At 40.9% G+C, this 19,235-nt stretch overlaps 1 protein-coding gene across 1 annotated transcript; it reads right to left on the bottom strand.

Annotated features, from left to right (window-relative positions):
- Positions 1–3,756: 3,756 nt before the first annotated feature.
- On the bottom strand, positions 3,757–12,726 carry lhx4 (LIM homeobox 4; the record flags this gene model as incomplete). Its single annotated transcript, XM_079157481.1, has 6 exons — positions 12,413–12,726; positions 8,564–8,735; positions 6,639–6,841; positions 5,888–6,042; positions 4,996–5,167; positions 3,757–4,145 (listed from the first exon to the last, which is right to left on the bottom strand). The coding sequence occupies exons 1-6, from the start codon at positions 12,489–12,491 to the stop codon at positions 3,757–3,759; spliced, it is 1,170 nt and encodes a 389-aa protein (XP_079013607.1). The 5' UTR covers positions 12,492–12,726.
- Between the last annotated feature and the right edge of the window lie 6,509 nt (positions 12,727–19,235).

The raw sequence follows: 19,235 nt of genomic DNA, 5'->3' as shown, positions 1-19,235 counted from the left end.
CCGAGGTCACGTCCACTGTATTGTTTCTGGAAATTTGGGAGTTTTGATTTGTTTGTTTTTTCATGGTTTTTCATTGCGGTTCATGGTCAATTTGACTAACTTTAGTGATCCCTCATCTTTTCACATAGCGCCATCATTAGGTCAAAATTTGTCCAATACGTTTGTTTAAAAACCTGCAAAACTATTCCTATTCCCATTAACCCCATCTGTACTTCGTGTTGAGTGCTAAGTCGCAAGGGTTACCTTGCTAACATGCTAAAATGAGATGGGGAGTATGATAAACTATGCCTGCTAACATCGGCATGCTAGCATTGTCATTGTTAGCATGCTAATGTTTGCGTTTAACTCAAAGCACTGCTGTGCCTGAGTAAAGCCTCACAGAGCCGCTAGCATGGCTCTAGACATTATGTAAATTTGACTCTCTTTTTTTTTGTGAACAAATATAAAAATAAGATTCAATGTATTTAGTATTCGTCCACCAGAATGACATAAAAAATAGCAACAGTGGGTGGCTTTGACGCAGCCTTTAGACCACTAATAATGGGGCTAGAATTAGCTGGAAATAGAGGACATCCATAGCAACAATGGTTGCTAGTAAAAAAAGAGTGTTGTATGGTTGGGTAAGGAAAATGTGACTCATGATCTCAATGGTTGAAAATCTTGGCTACAGCCCTGCATTATAGCCTTTTTAGCAGCTTGACATATTGACATACAAGCTAACTGCCGGCATATGGGCCATATTCCCTCTTTGCCTGACCACAAAGCATATTTTCCAATATTTCACAAAGCACTCTTCAATTAGTTAACAGCACAGGGATTAAGGATAGATTTGGCAGTGCAGCGCTGCAATCTGCTGCTGTCTCTCTTTAGTACTGAGAGGATCAGTGAAGCCAGCGAGGCATCTGTTTCTCCACTTGTTTTCGTTTTTCTCTCTTTCTTCTCTCGCTTCATGTATCTTTCTTGTCACCCCCACCCAGGGAGCGAGAGAGGAAAGCAGCATCAATCACTGTTAACTGACTGACCACTGTCTGTTGGTGGTACTAAATGGATCTCCACAATTGAATAGAGGCCTAAGTGTGTGGTAAATGCTCTCAATGGGTAAATGAATTTGCGGGTTAACTCGCTCTAAGAGCGTTTAGATAAGGCAAAAATAATAAAAACACCTAGAGCAGATATTTTTCTTTTGATATATCGAAAACAAAGTTCAGCTGAAAATCTTAACTCACACATTCGTCACTGCAGGCCCAGTCTATTAAAGAGAAATGCACTCGAGGGTAACCCAAAGACAATTCAGCTTTATTTTCCTCATATAGATTTGACTGTACACGGTTCATACCATTACACAGAAGGCATAAATGAATAAATTCAGTGCTCTCTTTTACATCTTTTTCAAAGACACATGGCAATAATAAATAGCGTTCATGAAACAAGACGATCAACACGGTTTCAAACTGTACAAAATTTACAACAATTAAGATGCAAACTTCTGAGGCAACACAGACTTAACAAAACTGTAGTGGTAATGTGTTTGTATACGATTTTCACTTCACACTTTATACTATAGCCCGCAAATTACACTGAAAATTGTTTGTCCACATGAAGTACCAATAAATCACTTACTGGTTATCTACTGGTATGATCAAGGGCAGAATACTGGGAATAGTGAGTTAATAAATTCTCTTTAGTGTGGTGACATAGATATGTATTATACTGTAAATAATGTTTTGTGTCCTTCAGACAACAATAATGTACTCTACAACTCATATTTAAACCCCTTTAACATTATTATTTATTTAAGTATATCATACTTTATACTATAGATTATACTAATGTCATTGAAATATCAACCACCCCCCCCCCCCCCTGTTCCCTACTTTATTGTAATCTTCCCCTTCACTTATATTTCAATCCCAGCACAGCCATACAGTAAGTATTTTATTGATACCATGTATTTAGTAGATAATTACGCTGCAACTTGCGGGCTGTAATCCAAAGTGTTACCCGATATTCCTAGTGGTGTCACTTTCTGTTTGTTGAGTTGCTTTCTGGCTCTTAAATAGGATGCTCTGGTAAAAAAAAAAGAACTTGGCAATTTTTCTCGAAAAGTTGACCACACATATAAGATTCGGATTTCTTTTCTTCAATTGACGAAACGGAAATAGGAGTAAGGATGTGTTTTTAAGCAATCCTTGCCTTCAGATCAAAATAACTACTGGTTCTGACATGCTCAACAGGTCAAATCAAACTAGTAGAAGAGAGTTTGCATTTCAAGGGAATCAGAAACTTCCAGTGAATCACTCCTCTGACTCGGTTGTCGTGGGAGGCTTTAAGATGTGGCTGATGTGGCCAGAACTGACAGAAACATATCAGTCCAGCGCTGAAGCAACAGTAGGGTATCGGCCCTGATAGTGGGGGGCTCTGTGGTAATCCCTGTGACATGGGGGCCAGGCAGAGGGAGAACAGATTGACAACACATCTGGGGTCAGTAAGTAGGTTGATAGCAGGCAAAGCTAGAGCTCTGCTGGACTGAGACTGAGTAGATTACCAAGAGAAGCCTGGATCAGACTGAGGACACAGAAGAGCCAACACAAAGGAACGTTTTATCTGCCCTCTTGCTAATACTTGTTGGTGTTTTTAATGTCAATTCAAGGTATTTCAATTGATAATAATATCTGCAAAGGAATCTGCAAATCTGTCTTATAAATGGACATCTGCTTGTCTCACATCTGTGCATTTAAAAGAAAATAAATTAATAATTTAGATGTGTGATATATTACTAAAATGGTTAGAGGTGAATTTCTCCGAACCCTAAACTTCTTGACTGTCCTCCAACACGTGCGCTTTGATGCCTGGCGAGTCTGGAAACAGATCATTTAATACTGACAGACTTCCCCTCTCGGGCAGCTTGTACACAGACAAGAACAAGTCAAGCAACTATAAGTATAGAAGAGAGACCTGCTGTGTAGCAAACAGTGTTCGCCCTCATTCAAACAGAGGACACATCAGTTTCTACGGACAGACGGATGAACGGACAGACAGACCAACGGCCATCTACTTTGCTAATAACTTGTAAGCTTCAGCAACACATTAAAAAACATCAGCATGGTTCAAAATTCACACTTGTGCCACTGTTCTTGTAAATTTCTCTCCCAATGAAACACTGTGTTTTTGCCTTGTGCATATGTCTCTCCTCTTTTTCTCTCTTCCTCTCTCTGCATTCCTGTCCATATGTGTAGAAAAAGAAGAGGAGAGTAAAGTGCATTGCCAATGTAAAAGGCTTTGATATGGCCAGACAGCAGTCCTACTTATTATGGATCAGAAGCATGCAGGTGCCTCTTGGGTCTCATAGGGACGTTGATCTAGATTGAAGCCCTATTGTTGTCGCTGATAGACAGGGATGCTTTATTTTCGGGGACAATATTAGCTCCTCTGTGAGCATTAATCCAACGAAATCCAGTCTCATTCTCAGAGTGAAAGAACAAAATAAAGTCAGGTGATACCAAAAGTTGTATGATACAGTGTTGAGATTGAACATTCAAGCGGTTTGGAGGTGTTCTTCACTGCTTCTGGTCGGGCTTCACCGTTGCCTCGCCGTTACAACTGCTGAGGGACTGAAAGTCACACTTCTTCTCTTTTTTCTCCTCTTCACCCAAAATCACAAAACATACCAGTCTTGGAGGGTGATAGAAAGAAATGTAAAGCCTCATAAGTCTGTTTTGCCGTATCCCCACAGAGATCTTCTGCCGCGTTCGAGACTCAAAACTGGGAATGGTCCATCTCGTCCAGCCATGAGGCGGGGCTGGTGGGGAAGTCGGGGTATCCCGTACTGCTTCCCGTGGACAGGTCTGAGGTTGGGCCCCCTGCCATGGCCCTCAGAGCCTGTCCCACGCCACCCGGCCCGCCCTGCACCACCAGACTGTCCATGCTGAAGCCCAGGTTGTTGAGGAGAGGGGTGTGGCCGGGCAGAGACGTGATGGAGGAGGGCGACTGAGGGAGGCCATAGGGGCTTCCTGCCCGGATGTCGTGGTAGGGTTGCCCCGCTGCGTCGACAGAGAAGCCGCCGTTCAGCACCCCGCTGTTGGTCATGTCCCCGACGCTCCCGTAAAGCCCGTTGGTGTGGCCGAGATCTGACAGGACCTGGTCGTCTGTGAAGGAGATACCAGCACTTAGCATGAGGGGTGTAAAAACTTTTGACACACATCAACACTCCTGTCAACTGCGAGAGCATTATATAGTTGTTATATTTCAATACCGTTAAGTGCTTTTATGAGTAAGATTTATTGTGGCAACGTTATGTGGATTTCACTGGTACAGTGAGTGGACGGGTAAGTATCAGAAAAGCATTTGAGTTTTGTTGGTGAGAAAGTATGCTTTACTTTCTTCTTCTCACAACGGAGGTCTGTATGCGTGCACGGCATATTTGTTTCCATCTCAATCCCTCCACTGAGTGGCTTCCATAACAACGATGCCCCAGAGCGCTTTCTCTCTAATTGACTAAAAGCCTCATATGCTTTATAGAGTTTCTGTCACCATGTTTTCATTCCTCATAAAAATGGCCTTCTTTTAAAAAGTGGCTTGAAGAGTTTTATGGCAACCCAAAACGGGGTTTGTGAACATTAAATAACACAGAGATGTCTAACATATTGTTTGCATCCCAATAAGGACCGTCTCCCTTTTCCAATAAGCTCCATCTTGGCGACAAAACGGAGGCAGGAGAATACGTCAGCGGCCAACGGGAGGTGTGAGGGGGAATGTGAAATGAGATTTGTGTTTTGGATTTTCCTGACACCGTGCATTGAACAATGCAAGAAAACAAATAAATTGCCACAAAGACACATTCAATTGCTGCTGCACCGTATCATTTAGCAGCTTTTAGGCTCCCTTAATCCCATTAGCGCGACAGCATGACTGACAATTTCCTTTCAGGAATCTCTCTCCGAAGCAATAATAGATATGGTTCGTTGACTCGGTTGAAGTTCCCCACACATTAAATACCTCTGAAGCTCAGTTCACTGTCACTGAGTCCTGCGTCGTCTGCCGAGCTTTCCTTCTCCACTTTAGTTCCTCCTCGGCTACGTTTGACACTTTTATAAAACTGGGTCCAGCGATGTCGACCTGCATCTTTCTTCAGCCGCTTTTCCTTTGCTCGCCGGTTCTGGAACCACACCTGGTGGAAATAATAATAAATATCATGAAGTGAAAATAACACCTAATATTGTTATCCATCAATTCAATCATCATGTATAATATTTGTTTTCAGTTTAATCAGTTTCAGATGTAAAATTCTTAAATCCATTTTGATTGACACACACATTGGAATACATGGTGAAATACATAACCAGCTTAGCCTAAACTAACTAAGATGCACATTATAAACTAAAAAACACAATTTAATATTAAATCAGCAGGAAAAAGTAAGAAAATCATGAAGAGAAATGTTAATGCCGGGCATAAAGTCATAAAAAGAGGCTCAAAATAATTAAAGTCCTTACATTAAAGTAAATAAATAAATATGTCAAGTTTTATAGATATATCCTTCAGAGATGGTGTGTTTGAATTACGTCTTTGTAACATCTTAAAAGAAATGCAATCTTTTTAGCTCCAAAAACCGATAATAAAGGCCTGTGTGCTTGTTTTACATAATCTATATTTTAAACAAACGTTGGGTAACTGGGGACCTCAGCTTGTGAGCAGGTCATATGGGGCTAAAACATTTGTGACAAAGCTTATTATTTAAAGAAAAGAATCGCAGCTAAGTTTATGATGCCCATAAATGATGTTGTCTTTTTGCTACTGCATGTTGTACAGGGTTGGAGATAACAAAGAGTATTTTGCAGGAACGTGGAGACCTGCAGTAGTCTGAATGAGAAAGAATTAAACCCTCTACCTGCACTACTCTCATGTCCAGCCCCGTCTCCGAGGACAGCTGCTCTCTGACGTGGCGTGCTGGCTTCGGCGAGTTTTTGTAGGCACTTTTGAGGGTCTCTAGCTGCTTGGCCGTGATGGTGGTCCTCGGTCGCTTGGTCCCCGCCTCTGAATCATCTGAAAACATCATTACAAGTGTGAGTGACTTTGTCTCACATTTGTCACGTCGCCTTAGCAGTCAGTGCCCCTCGGCCTTTGCGTGGAATGTATGCGTGTTAAATAAAGCGAATGGTCATGTATGGAAGTGCATTATTGTCCTTGTGCATCTGTCCCACTCCCTCAGCAGAGGACATAAATCTACACAGCCGGAGTGCCAGAGGAATGGAGTTATTGGAGTCGCACCATTTAAGAGCATTGCTTCACTTTACATAATCAATCAGAGATGCATGAAAATCTCAGAAGAGAGGAAGGGGGGAGACAGCACACACACCCAGACGACAAACAACATAGATCCACAGCCAGTAGTCATTTCACTGCATTACACAGTGCACAGCTTGATCTGTCACATCCTCTGCTGTGTTTCTGATGTAGTGAAGTCAAGCCATACTGAATCACATAAGCTGTGTCTGACCGTATGGATATAAATGACACATCATTTTTGAAAAAAAAACTATTTTGAAGTAAAGTTTCAACCTGTATTTTTCTTTTAAATTGATTTTTTTTGTGTATCGGCTTATGCTGTTGTTTAATATTTTGGATGCACGCAGACCCACCGTTTTGTTTCGCCGTCTCATAATCCACCTTGCACACCAGCCTCCCATCCTCCATGAGGTAAAACTCGTCCCCGGTGGCCAGCTGCCGGCTGCACATGATGCAGGCGAAGCAGTGCAGGTGATACACAAAGTCCTGCGCCTTTCGCACAACCTGCGTCGGAGGGATCCCCTGTTGGCATGATGCACATTTTGTTCCAAAACGCCTGCAGGAAAACATGAAGAAGAGCGCTGCCATTAGAACATTTCATGCAAAAACTTTAGACTGACATCCTTCTCCTATTTATGCCCATTTTACAGGCTGGTGGAGATAGCGAGACCAACTAGAGATTAAAAATGTCACATGCCAGACAGATATTTCTTCAACTGCAGCAAAGAATGATGGCGCCATGTCTGTGTTTTCAGAAGCTCCAGTTGTTGTAAAGGGGGAAAAAATCAGCACTGGAATGCATTTCTGTTAACGATAGACCTGTCTGCTGGTTGATGGATGGAGAGGATCAATGCACTGTGTGGTGTGTGTGTGAGTGTGTGTGTGTGTGTGTGTGTGTGTGTGTGTGTGTGTGTGTGTGTGTGGGTGCGTGTGCATGTTTGCATGTTTATGTGTTTGCAGATGAAGTACAGAGAGCTAAGGAGGAGGAGGAGGAAGAGGAGGAGGAGGAGGAGGAGGAGGGCTGCTCACAGTAAACACACCCTGAGGAGAACCAATAAAACACTGACTCAGGAGAGGCTTTATATCACACGACCAACCCCCAGGAATAAAAAGAGCAAGGTGAAGCATCCAAATCACTACTGGGAACCATACACCACTGAATCTGTGTGTCTACACGTGTGTGTGTGTGTGTGTGTGTGTATTCCTGTGTTTATGTATGTGCGTGTTCTGCAGGCACACACGTGTCCCTCACAGTACAGAACATACTAACGTCCCCCTGCTGTCCCCCGGGGTCGGCTAACACTGTTAGCGCTCAGTGAAGACTCCAGAGCTCTTTAGGTCTCATTCAAGCTTTGAGCATTAAAACCTTTCAAACATGATTTAGTAAAAAGCCCCGATCTGCTGATCCTGTTTTGGATAAAAGTCAAACTCAATTTTCTTCTGTAATGCCTCAGAAATCAAATCGTTTGAAAGACAGAAAGGGAAAGGGATAATGGCAAAAAAATATAGAAACATAAAAGGAGTTTTTGAGCTCTTGTTTTGAAATGTTGCTTCCTCTCATCATGTCAGCAAGACAAAACAGCAAATTATGAAGGCTAACTATCAATATTATGAAAACCATCCGCACATATTTGAATTCTGAAATAACTCAACAAATATTGTCCAGCATGGTGCCTTGAGTTGAATAATGGCATCATTTTACCAGAACAACAAAGTGATATGAGTTTAACACAGAATTATATTGATAATTAGACAAAAACAATAATAAATATTCTCCTAAAATATTATAAACTAGCCCTCCCTTAGAATGTTTTGGTTCATGAATAATAAAAGGTAAAAATACAAAATGTAAAAAAACACTGGATTTATGCTAATGTGCTAATAGCAACTTTGAAACAAGTAAGAACACATTAACGTTAGGCTCACAATTTAAGCTAATGTTATGTAATGTTAACCAGATAGAATATAAACCAGTAGGTTGGTTTCGTAAATGTTAAATATAGACGAACTATTCAAAGATTAATTTCCGCCAGTCACTTTTCATCCCAATTAGTGGTGAAAAGTGACGAAAATTGTACTTTCTCGGGTAAAACACTATAAGATGTAGCGTCTATTTGCAAAATGTTGACTATAGTCCGTGTTTGCTGGTTTGCTCTTACAGTTCAGGCCAAGAAACTAACTCAGTTTAAAAAAACAGAAAGCTTAAGTTAACAATGAACACACATATATATATATATATATCACTTCATCACTGAGGCAAAATAAATAAGGAACTGACTTGAAGAAATCCTCCTTGCAGTAGACGCTCCCTGCTCGGGAGAAACATTTTTCCGCCAGCGGAGTCTGACAGTCGGCGCACTTGAGGCACTTGGAGTGCCAGTGTCGGTCCAGCACTTTCAGGATGAACTTGTCCAGGATGTGTTGACTACAGCCGGCACACTGAGGGATCTCTGCGGGGGAAACAGGGGGTCACATTCACAGTGAGCAAAGAGGTGATGTGAGCAATCCCTGCTATCCATAGAAATACATGTTTTCAGGTAAGCGTTGTTAAAACGACAACAATTTCAAACATGAATTTAAATCTGAACTTTGCGCATAAAAACAGGTGCTTTTTCCCCTTCATCATGTCCCAGCCTGCAGTTCAGTCTTCAAACGAACAATATATCTTTTACCGATCATGTGACATTTGAATTATATATATTAATATTATATTATTATTATTATTATTATTATTATTATTATTATTATTATTATTATTATTATTATATATGTATTCACTATGGTATTCAAAGATACAAGTTGTATATTCAAAAGCTTCTAAGTCCAGAATTTTTATTGTCTGACCAATATATATTATTTTAATCCTATTATTTATTTATTTAGTACTTTTTTTTTATGTTTGACCCAGTTTTGTCTCTCTGATTTCTTATTTATAATCATTTTGAATTACGTTATGAATTATATATTTTTTTAATTTACAAGGCAAAACATGTGAAGCGGTTTGTGAAATGTTCCCATCACTGTCCAAGGTGCTGAACTCCGAGCAGCGATAGACGTATACTCTTTGACGATCATATTGAATTGTATTATTGTTGTTCCTCTGAAGCCTGATAGCGTCTCTGGGTAGTTTTCTATGATCTATGATAGTGGGAAGCAGCAGCAGAATACATGTGCACACACAAACGGGATCATTTCGTATTTGACCCTCCAATTCCTTAATATCACTTAATTCTGCAGCGGTATCGATGATCTACTACAGTTAACTGCACATTTCTAAAAGTGAATTGCATTCATAAATAAATGAGTCAAATGTTTATTTAATAACAAAATGCACATTCCCTTTCAAAGCTGGACCTTTTTTATAAACAGCCAAATGCCATGATATAGTTATGTTGCACAATAACTGGTTTTTTTGTGACGTTGAATTTGTGTATTTAATCCTAATTAAACGTATCCTTTTCATTATATTTTACAGCGAGATTTATATTGTGAAAAGGGCCTCGTCCTATCATTTAAAAACTAACCGTTAATCTTCTTAAATCATTCTGTAAATAAATAGCAGTGTAATTCTTTACTGGGGTTTTTTTCACTTAGTCAAACATCCACATGATATCCGATAATCAAAAATCAATATCGAGGAGAAATGGACCGTCTAAAAAAAGAAAAAAAACAGGATAAACACACACGAGCTGCGGCAGCGAGGCTGTTCACTGTCGAGACAAAACATCCTCAACAATAACCGTCTAGAGCGGAGATGCCGTGTGCTTAAATCTCAGTTCAGCACAACACAGTCTGCAAAAACAAGACCAAGCTATCGGGTTGTGCAACTTGGAGGGAAACAAAATAAACCAATCAATTCTGCTATTTTTTGCAGCTTTAATTTGAGACATTTGTGACTAATATTAAATACATTTAAATGTAGCTCAGTGAAAATAACAGATTCATATTTTTGATATGCTCACTTTTTTTATGAAGAAGAAGATATCTATAACTTTTCGGTGAAAAACACAAAATAAAAGCGATGCACTCAATAAATAATAGAGCAACATTCCTGCGCACTCACGGGCAGCATTACAGGCTGACTGGCTTTGTTTTTAACTCGATAGTGGGTGAATTCGTATACAGGGTTGACAGAAGAAAAGATTTAGGAAGAATTACACCTGAATGTGTCTGTTGCCTTTTTTTTTTTTTTTTAAATGAGGAGAAACTAGAGGCATTTTAAATATCTAGAGATAAGTGGTGAGTGGATGAAGCTGAGCGGGACCGAGAGAAGTGGTGCTGAAAGGAAAGCAGCACGATCTTGGCAACGACAGAAGGTCCACCTTCCAGCTTCAGTGTGTGTGTGTGTGTGTGTGTGAGAGAGAGAGAGAGAGAGAGAGAGAGAGAGAGAGAGAGAGAGGGAGAGGGAGAGAGAGTACACCTGTATTCAAGAGGTCTTCCTATCTGTTGCTACCACTCTTCACTCTTTCAATTAATTCTGCAATTCAGTCTCATCACCTTTTCAGAGATGTCCAATCGCCAAACTACTTTAACAGGTTTTTTTCCTATATAAGTCTGCTTTGCAGTCTGGCAGCCTCTCGTACTTTCAATTGTCAGATGATTTGTGGTAATTAAACGTGAAATAAACACTTTATATCCCAGACTAATAGCCTGCAGGTTACGGTTTAGGTGTAATTGCCCTGAGTCAGAGCATTCTGTCCACGATATGAAATAAATGTTTGGATAAATTCGCTGTTGCTTTTATTCCTGGAATAATCCAGGTTTAAATCCAGAATGCATGCTGGTACTGCAGGGGGCTGAGTAGCAGGATCTTTATCCAATCTTTTAATCTGCCTCGATTTATAAAATTAAAGAGCATAAGCCGACCACATATAGTCTCTTTTTTACTGTGGTCAGGTTTAAATACTTCGCTGAACAGGCTGGGTCTCTAAAATGACACCATAGTCTAATTCATCTGCATCTTTGCATTTGTGTTGTTTTTTTTTTACACTAAAGATGATACAAAGAAAATAATGTTATTTTGTATTTTTGGTTATTTGGAAGCCAAGTGTGTGTTATAATTTACCCTAAATATTTACAGCTTCATATAGGAACGATTTTGACCAAACGTTTTATCATCAGTGTTTTGAAATCAAGGAGCAGTCCAGTAATTATCACACCGTATTATCCCATTTTGGTTTTTGGTTTAAGGAGGTAGCCTATTAGAGCATAAGTCCATCTGTACATTTGACTAACTCGCCTATAAATAATTAGGTCAGAGCAGAGATGTATCCCGTTGCATTTCTGTCGTGATTGCACGATCCGATTATAAAGGGCCTGAGGCAGATTAACACGCCGGGACGAACAGATGTAAAGTAATTCTCGCCTTTGATGCTGGAAGGTTGAAAACGCAGTAAGATGGTGAAAAACAACTAAACATTTGGTCCCAACCCGAATAAATAATGACTCAAACGAACTATAATACTATTTAAATCATCCCTAATTGTAAAACATAAAAAATATGATAGGCCTTGATTCAAAGACTAAAGAAAGCGTATCCGGCGTTTTATTTGACATAGTAATGAGTGTCAATCAAAGTCAGTGTGTATTCGTCTGATGGGTGATGACAACTGCGTGTGATCTCTTGACCATGCAGTCTCGTTTACAAATTAACAGCTGCCTGGGAGGGCTCAGTGTGAGCCCAACAACCTGACGGGGGAGAGGCAAAGTTTGAGACCAAGCTGGAAAATGAAATACTGTTGCTTTAAACAACAGCAATTATCTTTTTTTTCCTAAGGACGGATGATAAAAACACCAAAGTGACATCGTCTGCACTAAGTGTTGCATCCTATTGCAGACTACAGTCTAGGCCGTAGAGATTCATTGGACATGCGGGATGGCGGTTGCTTGGCATTGAGGCCAAATACGCTGTATTATTTAAGACTCATATGCTCGTTGAAATATAAGCAGCATGACACATCATTGGCATGTATACGTGACAATCGAAGACAGAGAGGTTCAGCCTGCTCTCCTCATCATCGGCCGAGTTACTGTCCCTGAACCCCTCTCTCCCTACAGCAAAAGGTTGCACTCACCAACCGGTTTCCATGATTGATAATCGAGGAGGGTATTACAAAAAATGTCTTACGTTGCAGTGGCACTCCGAGAATCTCCGGTAAACTCTTCACGGGACTCTCTGTCGGTAGGACCGCCGCACTTTGCATCATCGTGATCCAAACCGGGAGGCAAACGCATGCACATACACCCGCAACACGGTGGGCGCACTCCCCCGTCCTGTCTTCTGGAGAAAAAAAAAAAAAGTATGATGGTGTTGATGTCGAGGCCTCTCTCTCCTCTCCGAAGGGTGAGCTCTCCTCGCTGTCCCGACAAGCCTCTATCCCTAATTCCCGGGATGATGTCCGTGCCGTGCCGTTCCGAGCTGTTTTTGGAGTGAATCAGACAGGCTGCTCGGTCCGTTCAGCGCTGCAGGGGCGGCGGGCTCTGACGTCACCGCGGCAGAGGCTCAACCGGGGGCCAATGGGAGCGCAGGAAGAGGAGGCCCCCAGGGCGGAAAGCATCCTCCATAGGTGTACAAGCGAGGAGGAGAAAGGAGAGGAGGAGAGGCGTCCAACATGGTATATATGAAAATGTCTCAAGAGAGGCGGGACCTTGTTCCTTGTGGAGACCATAAATAGCTCACTGCAGTGGCTCCTGGAGGGGCCCCGGGCCAGCTGGGCTACTTCTGGGAAGGAGGAGGAAGTCATAATGCAGCCAGGAATGTGAGGAATAGTTCACTTTTATTTCAGGAACTAACAAAAAGACACTTTATAAAGAAAAGGGCAAAGTTGTCCTTGCAGATTCCTCTGCTGCTCATCCAGAGAGAGTCAGGCTTAATTAAACTAAATATGCGATGGTGATGCTGAAGACATTGAATTATTATTATTATTTTCTTCTTTCATTGAGCCTGACGTATTTAGGTTTAGATGGGCATATTCATATAAAACGTGCATGTAGGTAAGCTGTCAAAATGAAATAAAATTATTAATATTTCCGCAAAAAGATCCATTCGTTTCCCCTTAAAAAACAGCTCTTATACCAGTTTAAATATCCTTTCGGGGTGAAAAGATGGCACACCGGGTTGTCACTATTTACAGCTATGAGAGCAAAAATGAAACCACACCACAGAAGGGACGTTGTGACACGTCTGAGTCCAATTCACAGCACCTTCACCCGCACGAGCTGCACTCTTCCCCGGCAGTGTGCCCGTGCAGCTGGATCCCTCTCAGTGACAGGTGGGATTAGGAGTCTGGGCGCAGTCCTCCTGACACTGTTCATTTCAAACCCCATCGTCTGAGACTGCTCTCCCGGATAAGATATTCCCCCCGGAGGCCCGCTAGTTCAAGCTAGATGAACTCAATCTTCGCTTCCAATTTACTTCAAGCGTGGAAAGAAAAGCACAGTGGCGCTTTCCCGCCGGTCCGCCTCCAAACCAACGCAGGTTGTTTCCATCAACAGAGAGTTGACCGTCTGCAGGTCCCCGCTGAATGTGTGCAGCTCACACCACATCTGCACAGACACATCTGGATACAGGCTTTTCTACAACAACACCACTGAGTTCATTTTGAACAACAAATTATAGGTTTCATGTTATTTGATTGTATTCAGTTTAATCTCAATGTGATTTAATATTAGTGGTTTTTAAATGTTGTAATTATCATTATAGTTATATTATCATTGTATCAATTCAACACAATGATATGTATTGATAAACAGAGGCTCTAGAATAAGTCAACCTCAAAAAGAATATTTAGAAAATGTTTTTTGTCGTGGAAAATGATAGGCATAAAATGATAGGCACAAAATGATAGGCATATTGAAATATATATATATATACATATATGTCTATGTCTATGCATTTTTTTTAAAGTGAGTCTCGTGTTGGAAACTCAGATTTCTGCATTTTGAAAATAAATTAGATTTGGCGTGTGTCCAATTCAAACAAGTAACATCTTCTCTGCTACATTACGCTGATTTATGCTCCCATGTTTTCTCGTATATTTCCAACTACGGACTGTTTATTCTATTGTCGCACGTCGTTTATATACTGAAGGGAGCCCCAATCCCATAAGCCGTTCGCTTGTGTGGTTAATGTTCTAAATGTAATTTAATAAAATGAAAATGCACATCAAGCTGATTAAAAAAAGAGCCTGCAGGATATTACAGGAATTTTATCCAACATATTCAAAGCTACAGTCTCCATAGGTGTCCCCTCCTTCCATTCATCCATTCATCCATTCATCCATGGCGTGCACGTGTGGCAAAGGAATCATCTGGTCTTACTTTATTTTCATTATACACTTTTCCCCTCAAGATCATTCAATTTAGTCAACTATTCAATTACTCTGATTGTTGGTATCGAGACCCCTTTGGCTGCCCTGGAAAACAATGCAGATAAAAATGCTCTTAACCTGTCAGCAAAGGGCAACACAATTAGAATAATTGACGGATGCAAAATGCAGAAAGAGAAAAGATGTGAGCGCGCACATCTGGTTTAGTGGGACACTAAATGGCGTTTTTTCATCGTTAAATGAGATGGCAAAAAAAAAGAAAAACACGTGGGAATGACAAAATGAATTGCTAAACAATGCACATCTGAAAGTGGTTTCAGGGAATATTTTTACTGCACAAGATGACAGCAGATATTTAAAAGGTGAGTTATATATTAAGAATTAGACTGCAAAATATATATTTATAATATTAAAACAATTACGTCCAATTGTTTCCTGCTATGGCTCTCACGCGTACATTAAATTCAGCTTAATGCCAACGCATTTCTATCCTTAAACAATGCACTCAAACACAAGAAAGGAAAGCAAGAATAATCATCAAACCATTCAAATGATGCACTTTCTGAGATATGTGAAATGATTGATCTTTGTCCATATGTAGGTGCTACTGTAAGAGGGATACAAAGCGGCAGAGGAAGCAGCTCTCGGGCAATAATTCACGCAGAGGGCGACTCCTTTGCCACTGCCGTTGACCCAGCCACCTCTAATTAGATCTAATATTTCAGTGGACGAGTTCATTGACATCTGAGACTCACAGATCTATCTTACAGAGCAGGGAGTCAGAAATACAGAAGCACGTCCATCTGTGCAGGAAGAGCAGGCATCTATAACGCAGGTGTGTGTCAACCTATACTGTCGCATATAGGCTACTGTAACTCGGCAGCAGGCAGGCCTGGTTTATCACGAGCCAAAACATCACTTAATGGATTTCATTTATTATTTTGTTTGTGTGTGCAAATACAGGATTCGTGCATTAATCTGGTAACGTCATGTCAACATTTTTCAATCACACCCACACAAACAAAATCAAATATCAAATGAGCACACGAGCAAATATAGAAACGGAGACAACACTACGTCGCAGCAGCGCTTCCCTGTAACGATGGTGATCAATACAAACATTGTGTCTTCAGAGAAGATGCCTGTTTCTAGAGAACCTTAAATTCCCTCTGTGCTTGCAAGATGAGTAAATAACACCACCGTGCAGACCTACCTAATCACCGCAGCTCGCCGGTGATATTGGGGCAGACTGTCTCCTCCTCCTCTTCGTCGTCCTCCTCCTCCTCCTCCTCCTTCTCTTCTTCTCCTCCATGCTCCCAGATTGTCGTTCTCAGCAGGATGAGCCGAAGCTCGCAGCGAACCAGCAGCAGTCAGTCAACAATCTCTCCGGCATCCACTGACAAAACGACATTAGGTAGCGATGGCACCGTGTCGCTCACCATTTGGTCCGAAAGCAGGAGAGGAACAGAGAGAGAGAGAGAGGCAGAAAGCGAGGGGGGAAACCTTAGGAGGGAGCACGGAGGAGAAAATTAAATTGCACTTGGGGGGCAAATTCTATTAGGGAATAGTTATTGTCTCCTGACAGCTCCTGTCCATTTGGGTAATTAGTAGAAGAGATTGGTTGAACAAACGAAATCTATTCCCTTCAGAAATGATATTTTCCAATTCCCTGATTGAACCTGACCCTGTCGTGCTAAGACGAGGTGGTAATGGGCTCGTTTGACTCAAACAACTTGTACAACGGTCCAGCCAAGCATGCCTGATGAAAAGCTTGATTGAGTTTTTTTTAAAGTGACCTGAGAGAGGTGTTTTATCAGTTTTATGACATAACGGTGAGGCTTGTAAAGGTTGCATTAAATTGTCAATTGTATCATTATTATTATTATTATTAGGCCTATTAGTAGTAGTAGTAGTTGTTGCAGTAATAGTAGTAGTAAATCAAACCGTGCACTGACTAACTCTGGAATCTCTCTGGACAGCGAAGGTATAATTCAGATATATCATCGGGTTTAATCCAGTGTCCTGTGATTCACTGGCACCTGCCCAAAGTGTTACCCTGTCCGCATGCCACCATCAGATAAGTCTGGGAAGCAAATGAATGGATCACAATTACAAAAACCTTGCATGGAAAGTATTGATAATGACTTGTTCCTTTGTGAGAGAGAAATGTCATGGTGCCCATTGACCTGAAACCCTTTAAGCAATCATGGGATTGATAAATGTGCAACATGAAGTACAACACAAAAAGACGTCTCTCAAAAAACAGGTAATTTAATCAGTCTTTAAATAAGCAAACATGCACAAGTAGGTTTTTGTCAGCAGCTCTTCCTTCAGGGCCTTGTTGAGTTGAGGGTCTGACAGTCTCCCAGAGGAAACCTTAATTTAAAGAGCATATCTAATTCATTTTGCATTACAATTCTCTGAGGACTGACCACGACACAACGTACATCTCAATTAAAATGGGCCTGCCAAGTAATCTTTGTCACGGTTATTTAAACGAAACGAAATTCATTCAACTTAACTGTTGTTAAATAATTACATGCTACGCTGCCATATGACCCGAAGAAGCCCCTGTTGTTACTAACAAATAGCATTTAAACAAAAAACGTACTAAAGCCCTTTACAACTCAAGATTTCTTGTGGAAAGCGAACAGTGGATCTTCCCACCTCCATGACAGCTGAGTGAATTAAAACCATGTGACTGACAAGTGTTGGATCTCCTCCAACTTCATCCCCTGCACTTCCTGTCAGCTACATGCTAACTCTGGAGGACGAAGGGTGAGACCAGAACACAAAAGACAAGAAACAGAAGAGAAGAGGCGACGTAAAGGTCAGAGTTGTGTAAAATTAAAATAGTGCAGTTAGGCGTCTTATCAAGGCCTAAATGCAGTTGATAGTAGGAGGTTATTGATCCTCCCTCCTCTCCACACTTCTGCAATCTCTGCTGTGCACAGATGGAGATCCTTCAGTCATTAAAAAACAACAACACACTACACATGCACAAACCAACATCATATATTGATTGGATCAGACAGAAACTCGCAAATAAATAAACACTTTTTTGGTTTCTTTTGGTTGAACACAGGCTGACTGGCAGCGTCGTAAAGTGTCAGTCTCCTTAGTACAACCATCACAACACACGGACGGTGAGATGGGATGTTTGGGAGATCAGCAGATGAGCGTCCACATGGAAGGGGGGAGGGAACGCAGCAGTAAAATGAGATGGATCTGACCCTACTTGACTCCTGCCTTTAAAAGGCTGAATGTTTAAAACTGAAAGGGGATCTGGCTTAGTTTGGATGTGATATATACCAATACCATATATTAACCTCTTTTTCATAATTTATTCAGCCCCCCTTCTCTCTCTCTCTCTGTCCACAGTAGGAAGCTTTATGGTATTATTAAAGTCAGAAAGAGAGATGACAGAAAAATGCATCAGGCCCCTCCTGCATTTTAATATCAATACCAAAGGGGTAATAAACATTGAGGCAGAGAGCTACAGGAGAGGAGCGACTATAAAACCCTACATTGTCTAATTTATGGAAGACAACAACAGGGCAGCAAGGTGAGGTTTTTACCCTTCAGTCTGTGCTTTCATAACACAACAATGTGTCAGCACACATTTTGTTTTGTGGTGAATAAACACACACAAAAGTTTTGACCAAAGTAACATGGTCCATATTGTTAATCTGAGACGGAGTTTGCTCTGTAGATGTTCATATTGCTTTCTTCTTTTAAGGACTTCCTGTCTGCTTTGGCTTCAAAGTTGAGCTTCGAAACTATGTCGTTTTTGTTATAGCTGTTTTGGAATTGTGATTTTGACTTTTCCTATAATCAGTTTACTGCATTAAGCTAGCTATTATGCTACCTGTCTAAGCCAAATGTGTTGCTAATACAGTATTCTAAATAACCTTTAAGTTGCTGTTGGTCTAACTGTTTTTATCGGTATTACTCCTTTTAGTTTTAGTCTTTTTTTTTACTAGATGAATTACTGGGATGCTTCATTATGCTCCGTCTCTATGTTTCTTCCTGGCATGAATAACTCATTTGTACTACTTTTGACCTCATTAATACCTTATTTATGGTATCTTATCTTTTTGATTTGTAATCCCTATAAATGAATATAATATGATAGAACATCTATCTAACTCAGTTTTCACATTTGCCTCAATAAAAAAAGTCAACTTCTTAACTACGTTTCTGTTGTTCTATGTCTCATTTGATGTCTGACCCTCAAATTGAATTCCTGCAAATAAACTTGATAAAACGGAAGTCGGACAGATAAAGAGCACCAACAGCTCTGAACGTGTCTTGATTTAAATTTGAAGCGTCTGTCCTCAGCGGGAACCGCTCACCTCAGCCTTGGCAAAGCTGCAGACAGATATTACAATGCTGCCAACTTCCTCATTAACCATCATTAGTCTGAACCAGTATAACGCTCGCAGCTCACTGAGGCTCAAGGCACCCGCTAAAGGGCTTCTGTGGAGTAAGCGGCACCAGGCATCGCTGACTCCAATCCTATAATAAGCGCAGGTAAACATTTAAACAGATTAACAGATCAGATGTGATGGAGAAAGGTGCTTAAACCAAAAGACAAGTCATGAATGTGTTTCGCATTATTTT

Source organism: Pholis gunnellus (assembly GCF_910591455.1).
Source record: "Pholis gunnellus genome assembly, chromosome: 4".
Classification (NCBI taxonomy): domain Eukaryota; kingdom Metazoa; phylum Chordata; class Actinopteri; order Perciformes; family Pholidae; genus Pholis; species Pholis gunnellus.
The sequence above is the reverse complement of the archived record's forward strand: the minus strand, read 5'-3'. Positions and strand labels throughout refer to the sequence as shown.